A 12,039-nucleotide genomic window follows, 5' to 3' on the forward strand; every position below is an offset into this window, starting at 1 on the left:
GAGCAGTGCCCCCAGCCCTCCAGGAGCGGACGGGCTCTGCCAAGCCCGACCTGGGCACTGCCCCCAGCCCAGGGACACGCGAGGGCTTTGCCCGGGAGCCGTGCCCAGAGCAGCAGAGCTGTCACACCCCAGCTGGTTCTGGTTGGTGTGAGGCCCCAGCAGCACCCGTGGGTGCCCTGGGCAGCACGGGAGCTGTTTGCCAGGGCCTGGGGAAGCACAGGGGTCAGCCTCTGCACGGCGACACAGCCTGCAGGCTGCAGGGCACAGAGCCAATGGCAGCGGGCATGGGCACCTCTGCGGGGCTCTTTGCCTGCAGCAGCATCGGCCCCAAGGGCTGCTCTGTCCCTGCCTGCCTGCCTGGCTGATGGGCAGGGCTGGAGGCCTTGGAGAGCAGGGGCCATTGCGGGCACGGGTGGCCCAGGAGCTGCCCCTGGCCCAGCTGGGCCCCACTTGGGGAGGAAGGAGGCTCCCAGCCACGGCATGGCTGAGCAGCTCCTGCCTCCCCCTGCCTCTGCCCTGGGCCCCACATCGCCTGCCACAAGAGCCCCTGGGCCAGGCCGTGGGAGGGCGGCTTTGCCCTCACCTGGCTCCCTGGCACCAGGGCCCTCCTGCTTGCTGTGAGACATGGCAGCTGTCAGCGGTGAGTCCCTCAGCCGGAGCACCCATGGCCTCCTCCAGGTGCTGGTCCTCTCTCTGTGGGAGAGAGAAGAGTGTGGGGAGTTTGCAGCACAGGCCCAGATCCCGAGGTGTGGGGTCCCTCTGGTCCCTGGGCAGCAGCGTCCGGCCCAGCCTTCTCCTCCCGTTGCCAGGTCGCACTGACACACGGCCTGAGCCCAGCGTTCCCTTTTGGGGCCAAGGGAAATCTCTGCTCCTGCCTCTGGCACAGGGCCCTCTGCCAGCAGGTCAGGGATGGTGATACCCTCAGAGAGAGGCGTGGACAGTGGAGGAAAGCCAGCATCTTGCCAGTCTTCCAAAAGGGCACTAAGAAGAAGCCAGGAAACTGCAGGCCCATCAGCCTCAGCTCCATCCCCAGAAAGTGACAGAATATCTCCTCCTGGATGTCATCTCTAAGAGTGTGGAATAACAGGAAGGGAAAACCGTGGCTGGGCTTAGCTGCTGTCCTGCAGGGCAAACGACTGAGTTTGCAGAAGAAGAAATGAATAAAATACGAGTTTATCCATGGCAAGGAAGAAAGCAAGGCCGTTAGCATGGAAACTGAAAAACACATCAGAGTTACTGGTAGTTAGAGGATACGTGCCTTAGTCAGCAGCGTACGTGCCTTGATAATTTGTGGTAAACTCTTGCCAGTGAATTATTGACGTTAAATGCTTTGTAGCAATAAAATACAATAAGCTATTGCTTTGTCCATTGCATAGAATGAGCTGTTTGGATGTAACTAGTGCCTTAGGATCAGACTTTTTTAGGGGTATAAATCTTGAGAACAATTTGTGAAGAAGAAGAAGCCATTGTTGTCACTGTACAGGTGTATGTGTATGCTTTGTGTCCATCTCTGCAGCGACAGAAAACCATGCTTGGCCAATCTCACAGCCACCTCTGCTGCACTGGCTGGCTGGGTTTGTGAGGGGAGAGCAGTGGCTGTTGTCAGCCGGGACTTCAGCGAGGCTTTGTCCCGGCCTCCCATATCACGGTCGTGGGGCAGCTCAGGGACAGCGGCGTAGAGAAGTGGACAGTGGAGCTCCAAACTCAGATAGCTGCGAGCTCAGGGGGCCGTGCTGGGGCCAGTCTAGTTTGCCTTATTCCCCAGTGACCCGGCAGAAGGGACGGAGCGCTCCCTCAGCACGTTTGCTGATGGGACAGAAGCGGGAGCAGGGGCTGATGAACCACACGGCTGTGCTGCCTTTCACTGAGGACCTGGACAGGCTTGAGAGTTGAGCAGAGAGGGACCTAGTGAAGTTGCACAGGGGAAAGCCTCTAGAAATGCTTGAAGCTTTGTAATTCCCAAGCAACAGAAGTTTTTTAGTATAGAGGAGTGTATAACGTCATCTTGTGATGACCAGTCAAGGAAACCACTGCATCTCTGTATGTTACAGGCACACTTCCTTGTACGTATGTAAAGAAAGTCCTCGAGAAAAACTCTGAATTCAGAAACTTCCTCTAATATTATGTTGGATTTTCTGGAATGCCAGGCAAAGCGTAAGGATTCTAAAAGGAAAGTGAAAGCAAATTAATAAATCTACTTTTTGAGGTCTGAAGCATTTCCTGTTTGTTCCTTGAAGAAGTTCCCAATGTTATGTTTGAAATCCTTTCAAAGATCTAATAGGAAAAAGCATTGGCCCAAAGTGTTAGCCTGTGTTTCTGAAGAGGAATATGCTTTTTGTGTCAATTGAATGTTTGTAGCAGGGTTTGCGGGTTTCTTTTGTGTGTGCTTTGAATGTGAGTCTTTGCAAAACTTTGAATAATTCGATCATATAGCCAAGACAACATTTGACTGTGTCCTGCTGTCCAGTGCTGAACAGGGTTGAGACAGAGCAGGCGGCTCTGTGTCTGTGTGAAAGTTGCAGGAGCAGCACCAGGAGCAGCAGCAGAGCAGTGCCCGAGGGTTGCCTCGGGGCCTGGCATTTGACCCTGCACTCGCTGCAGGAGTCCCTGCCTGGTTCCCTGCTGACCAAACCTTTGCACCCATCTGAGAACCTGGGTTCCCAAGGGGGCCGCCTCGAGTGGTTGCCAGGGACCTGAGGCTGTGGCTGCCCCGATTTTGGCTGCACGATGCTGATGTCAGAGTGGCCATTGTGACCCGTGCGACCAAGGCCCCAAAAGGGAACGCTGGGCTCAGGCCGTGTGTCAGTGCGACCTGGCAACGGGAGGAGAAGGCTGGGCCGGACGCTGCTGCCCAGGGACCAGAGGGACCCCACACCTCGGGATCTGGGCCTGTGCTGCAGGCTCACCTGCCTCTCCCTGCCCAGAATCAGTGGAGGAACAACCAGAGCAGACTGCGGTGTTCCTCGACGTGACGACGGGAGGAGAAGGCGGACAGGAGCAGGGCTCACGCAGGGCTGAGCAGGGACTGGTGCCCTCGTGGCTCTGGGCCTGTGCTGCAAACTCCCCACACTCTTCTCTCTCCCACAGAGAGAGGACCAGCACCTGGAGGAGACGGTGGCATTTCAGGACAGGGACTCACCACTGACAGCTGCCATGTCTCACAGCAAGCAGGAGGGCCCTGGTGCCAGGGAGCCAGGTGAGGGCAAAGCCGCCCTCCCACGGCCTGGCCCAGGGGCTCTTGTGGCAGGCGATGTGGGGCCCAGGGCAGAGGCAGGGGGAGGCAGGAGCTGCTCAGCCAGGCCGTGGCTGGGAGCCTCCTTCCTCCCCAAGTGGGGCCCAGCTGGGCCAGGGGCAGCTCCTGGGCCACCCGTGCCCGCAATGGCCCCTGCTCTCCAAGGCCTCCAGCCCTGCCCATCAGCCAGGCAGGCAGGCAGGGACAGAGCAGCCCTTGGGGCCGATGCTGCTGCAGGCAAAGAGCCCCGCAGAGGTGCTCATGCCCGCTGCCATTGGCTCTGTGCCCTGCAGCCTGCATGCTGTGTCGCCGTGCAGAGGCTGACCCGGACATCTGCGGTGACAAACTGGAGGACTGCGGGCTCTGTGCCCACGTGTTCTGCCTGGTGAGTGGCTCCAGGTGCTCCCTCCACCATTGCAATGGGCAGTTCCTGCCTCTCTCTCCTCATCTGCTCATCCCCTTTGCTGCAGTTCTTTGCCACTCTGCTTTTTCGTCAAGACAATGATCGTGTTGGACTCATGGGATTTCTTCCTAGAGATATCCAAATTGCAGTCTGGCGGGCAGCACTAAAGGTGAGAGCCTGACAAGAGCAGGGAGATTTGTGCCAGGCCAGGTTTGCCAGAGCTGAGCCCAGACACTTGGAATGAAAGGCCTGCCCTTCTGGCCGGCTGTGGGACAAAGTCTGGCTCCCAGCAGCTGCACAGAGGCTCTGGCACAGGAGCCTCCTCCGCCAGACGTCTCTGTGGGCTGAGACCCAGCAGTGGCCACATCCTACGCCCTGCCTGGAGCCGTGGGGCTGCCTGGGGAGGCCCCGAGGCTGCTGCTGATGGGGCTGCTTGGCTCTTTCCAGCACTGCTGCGTCTGTGGCCAGAGCGGGGCAACCATCATGTGTTGCAAGGAGGACTGTGACAGATGGTTCCACCTGCCCTGTGCCAAGGAGGGCGGCTGTGTCAATGTCTACATTACCCCATACAGGTACCTCCTCTCCCCTTCTGGCCACCCCTGTGGAATGGTGTTGCATTTCTCACTTTGCCCACCCATTTTCCTCCAGCTCCTTCTGCCCTGAGCACCGTCCAGAGCAGGACAGAGTGGAGGCAACTCCAGAGCCGGGCACCGATTGCCTCATCTGCATGGAGCCTGTGGAGGATAGAAAGACCTTCAGAACCCTGGTGTGCCCAGCGTGCAAAAGGGCCTGGTTCCACAGGGACTGCATCCAGGTAGGAGCCATCCCCTCAGCCCGGGGCACAGCAGGTGCTCAGCAGCACCAGGGCCTTGCTCACGCTGCTTCTGTTTGCCCTGCAGGGACAGGCCATGCGCGCTGGTGCTTTATTCTTCCAGTGCCCCCTGTGCAGAGACAAGGCGGCATTCACTGTTGAAATGTTCATCATGGGGATCCGAATTCCCTTCAGGTGGGTGTCCTTCTGCCTGGCTCACAGGACAGGAGGTGCAAGTGCTGTGCTGCACCAGGCCCTGCCCCAGCAGTCCTGGCCCTGCCCTGTCCCGTGAGTCTGGGCTTCAGCGTCACACAGGACTTGGAAAAGCGCTGGAGAAAGAGCGGTGACAACCTGTACCTCCATGAGGGCAGGACATCAGAAACTCATCAGCTTTTCCTTTCTCCGTCAGACTGCCAACATGGGAGGACAACGATGCCTTTGCGGATCTAGGAGAGAGGCACAGCAGGTGCACTGCCAGGGATTGCCTTTACCCGGGAGGCAGGGAGGAGGCAGAGGAAGAGGGGTAAGCTGGGGAGCTGCACCTGAGGCTCTGCAGGATACATGTGTCACTTCAAGGGCTCACAGGGGAAAGAAACAGAAGAATTTGTCTGGACAATCCTGTGCTGTGGACACGTTGTCCACGAGCCCGTTTGCCTCCCCAGGCCCTGGGAACTGCTCCTGTGCTCCTCCTGCGCTGCTGAGGGCACCCACAGGCGCTGCTCTGGCCTGAGAAACCGCATACAGAGCTGGGAGTGTGACAGCTGTGCTGGTGTCGGAACGGGTAGGAGGCAAAGCAGCCGGTGCCCCTGGGCTGGGGACAGTGCCCAGGCTGGGCTTGGCAGAGCCCGTCTGCTCCTGAAGGGCTGGGGGTTCTGCTCTGGCCTGGCTTGCCTCGGGCCTGGGTGGTCTTTGACATTCCTGCTTGGCCTTACAGCTTCCAGGGATGAGTCAGAGCTCAGTGGCCCCAGCCTGACCAGACAGTCAGGACTGGAGCCTGCTCATGGCTCCTCAGCACCTGGCACCCTGGTGCCATCGGGGCTGGATCCCCAGTCTCCATCTGCGGAGACCAGCAGCAGCCACCAACACATAGTATGCCTGCAGTCTCTGCTGTCTTCACTGGACACCAGCAGCCTCAGCACATCAAGCTCAACGTACAGCAGCTCCTCTGACCCTGAGGACAGGGTCCATTCCAGACGTGCTGGGCCCGGCTGCAGGCCAACCCGCTCTCGCCAGCAAGGTCGGGCCCCAGAAGGACCCCTTCGATGGAGGAGTCACTGTGACAGGAGCAGGAGGACAACCACAAGGACTGAGAGGCCCAGGCCAAGGGAGACACGTTCACGGGCATCCCCCAGACGCAGCCGTGCCTGCCAGCAAGGTCAGACCCAGAGTCCGCCTGCCCAGTCCAGGAGTCGCCGTGACAGGAGCAGCCGGACAAGACCAAGGACTGAGAGGCCCAGGCCAAGGGAGACATCGTCAGGGACATCCCCCGGACGCAGCCGCTCCCGCCTGCAGCGCCGGGCCTTGAATCAACCTGTCCTGTCCAGGAGTCGCCAGGACAGGAACAGGAGGACAGCAGCAAGGGCTCAGAGGCCCAGGTGCAGGGGGGCACCGTCAGGGGTGTCCCGCAGGAGCAACCGCTCCCGCCTGCGACATCGGGTCTCAACTGGGACCTCCAACAGCAGCACATAGTGTCATCTTTTCTTTCTAGTCCATCTGCTTGCTGCCGTGTGGTGCTGTGTTTTTGTGTTAAATCTGCGTTTGTCCCCTGTTCCCTTCCCTAATCCCTCCTCTCCCCAGTTATCAATCTTCCCAAGCCCATCCCTAACCTCCTTCCTCCCTTCCAAGTTGTCAATCCTCCCCATCCCTGCCCCTGTTTTCCAGCACTCTTGGCCCAACCCCTCCTTCCAGAGTGTTCTCTGTCTATTTTGTTATGCTCGACCCCCTATCTGTGTTATTCCACTCCCCTATTTCCCCTGATAGGTTTACAATAGTTTAGTCCCACCTTAGACCACTCCCCAGCTTTACCCTCATTGGTTAATGTTCCTACACCCCTCCTCTGCCCACCAGCTTGGACTTTGTTCTTAGTTCTGTCCACCTAATAAACTCATCCAGCCTTTACCCAAAGACCCGTGTCATCGTCATCTGTCCCTGTGCCGGACCAGCGATTACTGGGAATTGCAGAGCTCGCAGGGGGACGGTCGCGCCCCTGCTTTCGCCGCCCAGCACGGCCCCGACGGCACACGGCAGCACTGCCGGAAGTGACGGTGAGAGCGGTCAGTACTTCTCCCAGTAGTGGACTCAGAGCCTTCTCCAAAGAATTTGTTAGATTTTCATTATTTTCCGGAACGACAAAGGAAGCATAAGGATACCAGAGTGAAAGTACAAGGAAACCAATAAACCTTTGAGTGCTTAGAAGCGTGTCACTTTTATTCCTTGAAGAAGTTGCCAAACAATGTTACTTTCAAAATGCCTTCAAGGGGCTAACAGGAAAAAAGATTGGCAAAGCTTGTTAGGCAGTGTTTCCGAGCTGGGGCTGATGGTCTTGGGTGCTGGGGAGCCACGGGAAGGCTCCAGTCCTGACTGTCCGGCCAGGCTGGGGCCACTGAGCTCCGGCTCATCCCTGGCGGCTGGAAGGGCAAGCAGGAATGCCAAAGGCCCCCCAGACCCGGCCGGGCCGGAGCAGAGCAGTGCCCCCAGCCCTTCAGGAGCGGACGGGCTCTGCCAAGCCCGACCTGGGCACTGCCCCCAGCCCAGGGACACGCGAGGGCTTTGCCCGAGAGCCGTGCCCAGAGCAGCAGAGCTGTCACACCCCAGCTGGTTCTGGTTGGTGTGAGGCCCCAGCAGCGCCCGTGGGTGCCCTGGGCAGCACGGGAGCTGTTTGCCAGGGCCTGGGGAAGCACAGGGGTCAGCCTCTGCACGGCGACACAGCCTGCAGGCTGCAGGGCACAGAGCCAATGGCAGCGGGCATGGGCACCTCTGTGGGGCTCTTTGCCTGCAGCAGCATCGGCCCCAAGGGCTGCTCTGTCCCTGCCTGCCTGCCTGGCTGATGGGCAGGGCTGGAGGCCTTGGAGAGCAGGGGCCATTGCGGGCACGGGTGGCCCAGGAGCTGCCCCTGGCCCAGCTGGGCCCCACTTGGGGAGGAAGGAGGCTCCCAGCCACGGCCTGGCTGAGCAGCTCCTGCCTCCCCCTGCCTCTGCCCTGGGCCCCACATCGCCTGCCACAAGAGCCCCTGGGCCAGGCCGTGGGAGGGCGGCTTTGCCCTCACCTGGCTCCCTGGCACCAGGGCCCTCCTGCTTGCTGTGAGACATGGCAGCTGTCAGCGGTGCGTCCCTGTGCAGGTGCGACGTGCAGGTGCTGGTCCTCTCTCTCTGTGGGAGAGAAAAGTGTGTGAGGAGTTTGCAGAACAGGCCCAAAACCACGAGGGCACCAGTCCCTGGTCAGCCCTGCGTGAGCCCTGCTCCTGTCCGCCTTCTCCTCCCGTCGTCACGTCGAGGAACACCGCAGTCTGCTCTGGTTGTTCCTCCACTGATTCTGGGCAGGGAGAGGCAGGTGAGCCTGCAGCACAGGCCCAGATCCCGAGGTGTAGGTCACGTTTTAATCTGCATGGATTTCCACGTAGGATAAATGGAGAAGATGGTGCAGTCTGCTATGCTTGCTTTGGTTTTTACCCTAAAACTGAACGCGTTTGTACGAATTTACCAGCTTGTTGTATTTTACAACAGCCCGCTACTAAAAAACACCCTTTCCAGGAAACCTGCACAGATTTGTCAAAAACGAGGTTCACTCTCCTGGTAAACGTAGCAGTTTAATAAAGGACAACAGGATACAAAAACAAAGCAAAGTTTAAAGGATGGTTGCTTGGCATTCAGCCAAGAGCACACCTGCTCTTTCGGAGACACCCTCCACATAGCTTTTCTTTGCATCAGCCTATTGTATGTTCATAAGCAATCATGCATATTTAAACTTTCCTCTAAACTAGTTTAGATGTTCCAAGAAGCGTTTAGCATGGCTCCTCCTCGGGTCCACCTTTTTTAGAGCGTGTACATTGTTTGGCTGTGCTTTTAGTCCGTTCTTATGACCACCTTCAGCTTGGGCTTTGGTCCATGCTTTCTACAGAGGGTAGGTGCTGATAGTTGGCATGTCAGTAGCAGGGGTCTTCATCAGATGTTCACTGGATGTCATCCCAGCCAAGCAGGCAGTTCAATTACCACAAGCGTAACTCTATCAACTATTTCACTACTCTAAGTTGAGTTTACAGCAGAAATAATATATATATCGCTATAGTAAAGTTACTTTAACATTATACATATAGCATCCACTTTATTATTTGTTATATTGAACAGTATTATAATATAGTATTATAATAAAACCCAGTATTATAATATGTACATATAACAGGTGGATTAGGGATCAGCATCCATTGGCAAAATGATGACTTCTTTTACTAAGTACTTACAGATATTGTCAGTTCAGTCAGAGAGAAAAGGAGAGAGATTTCTACCAGGCTAAACCTGGGAAAAAGTCCAAGAGGAATGTAAATTATCTATCATCTCTCTTTCTGTTCATATTGTTTATAGATATGTTCTACCACCGTGTGCTATTCACAGTGCACCAATGATGTGAAAGGTTTTCACTTTGAGACCAATCATACTTCACCTTAGCGACCCTGGTTATAAAAGAGGAATGCTAGTTGTTAATAAAGTTCAGATCATTCTTTGCCTTCTGAACTAGGAGTCATTTGCATTCCCGTCCCTGCCTCAACAGCAACAAGTACTTATTACAGAACTATGACAGAATGGAAGACTTCTTTTACTAACTCATGGCTTCCCTGGAATCTAAGCACTCAGCTCCCTTTATGCGGAGGATTTGAGGGCCAACTGTACCAAATCTCATTATTAAATTGGTAGCACCAGACAAAGGAATACCTGAGTGCTTTTTAAGACTTTGACATACTTGCAAAATTATGAAGGTGACCCTTTTTAATGTCAAAACATTTAATAGGTTTTTTTCACCGTCATGGTTCTCCTGATAGAGTTGAGATAAATGTGAAGATTAAGATTCAATATGTTTTCAGTCTTCCCTTTCATGCCCTTTATCTTTTGGCACACCTTCATTTTCCTTTCAATTCTACGGCTCCCCTCTTATGTTTTAAATCAGGTGTAACATTTTGCTATTTCGTGGTGCCACTCTCTCGATCTACTGCAGAGGGCCAAGCAGTGCCGGTCTGTTGGCAGGTCCCAGCCGTCGCTCCTGCTGGCGGCCCCGGGGCAGGAGCGGCCCCGGCCGTGCCATGCCAGGGCTTCCCTCAGGTGTCGGCACTGGCAGCCCGGCTCTGCCGAGCGGCCCCGGCCGTGCCATGCCAGGGCTTCCCTCAGGTGTCGGCACTGGCAGCCCGGCTCTGCCGAGCGGCCCCGGCCGTGCCATGCCAGGGCTTCCCTCAGGTGTCGGCACTGCCAGCCCGGCTCTGCCGAGCGGCCCCGGCCGTGCCACGCCAGGGCTTCCCTCAGGTGTCGGCACTGGCAGCCCGGCTCTGCCGAGCGGCCCCGGCCGTGCCATGCCAGGGCTTCCCTCAGGTGTCGGCACTGCCAGCCCGGCTCTGCCGGGGGGCTCTGGCAGTGCCACAGCTCTGGCCCTGCAGCCGCGGGCAGCAGCAAGATCTGCGGACTGGGACGCCGCAGCGGCCACACGCTCCTCGCAGAGCCCGAGGAACGTCCGCACGCTCCCAACAGCGCGGCGGAACGCGCTGAGGGCGCGGCGCGAGCTCGGCTCTGGGCGGGAGCCGCCCCGCCCCTCACACCCGCCCGCCCCTTCCCGCCCTCCGGCCCCCGCCGCGCGGCGCCAGCGCTGTCATGGCGGCTCTCGCCCACAAGGCAGCGCCCTGAGCCCGGGAATGGCGCCGGGAACGTTCTGGCACTCTGGAAGGCGCGGGCGGGCACCTGTTGCAAACTGTGCGAGAGGGCCCATTTCCTGAAGCAAGCATGTCCTGTAATGCTTGAGCTTTACGCACTTCCAAGCCTGATCAACAAGAAGAGACATTTAACCTGTGACACACATAGCAGCCTGCAAGCTCGAAGTGATGGCCTGATGTCAGAAAAGCAAAGTATTTGTTGCTAGAATTGTCTTTTAAGACTCAGGCCTGGGCATGTTTCACTGATCTCCGACCCAGAGGGAAGTTGACAAAGCTTGGGAAGAGGGATGCCCACTGATAGTGGACACAAAAGATGCAGAATTTAGGGGCCATAAGGCCATCTGCTAGAACTGCCAAGATAAGAAAAACACTCATAAAGTCAACTCAGCAAATATGCTGAAATCAGCTCCAGCTGGGTAAAAAAGTGTGATGTTTGCAGGCAACAGGACTTTGGCACCCAAATTATCCTGGGCCTGACAAAAAGTCGGCGCAGTACAAGCGCTGGGCATTGTGCTTCAAGAACCCAGCTGAAAAAGCTGGTGAGACTGTGCTGGATTCTTGTGTGCTATCTACCCCTTCTCTCTACTTCTTCTCAAAATCTATTGTAAGCCTGACTAAAAAACCCGAGTTAGAGCCATGCTCACTGCCTTATTCTCAAAACTTGCAGCTGACTTAGAGGTTTGGTACCTTACAGAGCGCATTTGAGGCCGTGGAGCTGGAGGGACAGACAAGTGATGAAGTGGGCAAAAGTCCTTCTGGAATAGAGGGGGCACCTAGGGTGAGACAGCCAACACCACATGTCGCGGCCACCTCTGTTCCGAAGGAAGGCAGGGTCCTTGCAGGCCTTCCCGAAAGCGTCTCAAGGGAAGGTCTCGGTCTCCCCTGCCCTGTTTCCTTGACTTTAGCTGAATCTTTCTCTCACAGAAAGACAGGAAGCTCAGGTGTGCTAGGAGATTGCTGTGGGCATTGGCAGAGGTGAAGAGTCAGGAATCCAGAGGCTTGTGCAACTCTCTTCCACGGAGAATCTCTTGTCATGGATTTCTGATGAACCAGAGCTTAAATGGCAAGTCAGCAATTGGAGAAATACACCACTGAGACAATAAAGCTGTAACGTGCCTTGTTTTGAGAGGGACAAGTAAAACAACAAAAGTTCAAGCAGCAGCTACTGAGAAGGTGAAGAAAAACTATTCTTTCTATGGTTTTCTAACGTTTGTTTTCTTCTCTGTGCCTTGGGAAGATTGCCTATATCCTATTTTTTTGTTTTCTTTTTTCCTGCCTTCAGAATGAATCTTGCATTATGGATATTTGAAGTCAGATACAAGAAACAAGTTGTCTATTGTTTTCATATATCGATTGGTAGTCATAAAAAGGGAAGTTTAGAGTTAACAGGCTTTATCTTTTATAATTTGTTCACACTCAATTTTAAATGGCCTTGCATGTCATGCTCGTTTGCAAAGATGCTAGATTGGTCTTTGATGGGCATTCAGCAAAGAAACAAATACATCAAAGACTCTGGAGGTGGCTGCCATGGCAGGTTTCCCTGAGGGGTGACAGCCCCAGCCCCGCTCCATGGCGGGTTTCCCTGCGGTGTCACAGCCCAGCCCCGCTCCATGGCAGGTTTCCCTGAGGGGTGGCAGCTCCAGCCCCAGTCCATGGCGGGTTTCCCTGAGGGATGACAGCCCCAG

At 56.0% G+C, this 12,039-nt stretch overlaps 1 protein-coding gene across 1 annotated transcript; it reads left to right on the forward strand.

The window, feature by feature from the left end:
• The first annotated feature begins 2,820 nt into the window (after window positions 1-2,820).
• On the forward strand, window positions 2,821-6,135 carry LOC128814112 (PHD finger protein 7-like). Its single transcript, XM_053989692.1, has 9 exons — window positions 2,821-3,196; window positions 3,526-3,617; window positions 3,703-3,804; window positions 4,083-4,207; window positions 4,284-4,449; window positions 4,535-4,641; window positions 4,856-4,969; window positions 5,109-5,227; window positions 5,381-6,135. Exons 1-9 carry the CDS (start codon window positions 3,154-3,156, stop codon window positions 6,133-6,135), a joined length of 1,623 nt encoding a protein of 540 aa, XP_053845667.1. The 5' UTR covers window positions 2,821-3,153.
• The last annotated feature ends 5,904 nt before the right edge of the window (window positions 6,136-12,039 follow it).

This window comes from Vidua macroura, chromosome 13, assembly GCF_024509145.1.
Source record: "Vidua macroura isolate BioBank_ID:100142 chromosome 13, ASM2450914v1, whole genome shotgun sequence".
Taxonomy (NCBI): domain Eukaryota; kingdom Metazoa; phylum Chordata; class Aves; order Passeriformes; family Viduidae; genus Vidua; species Vidua macroura.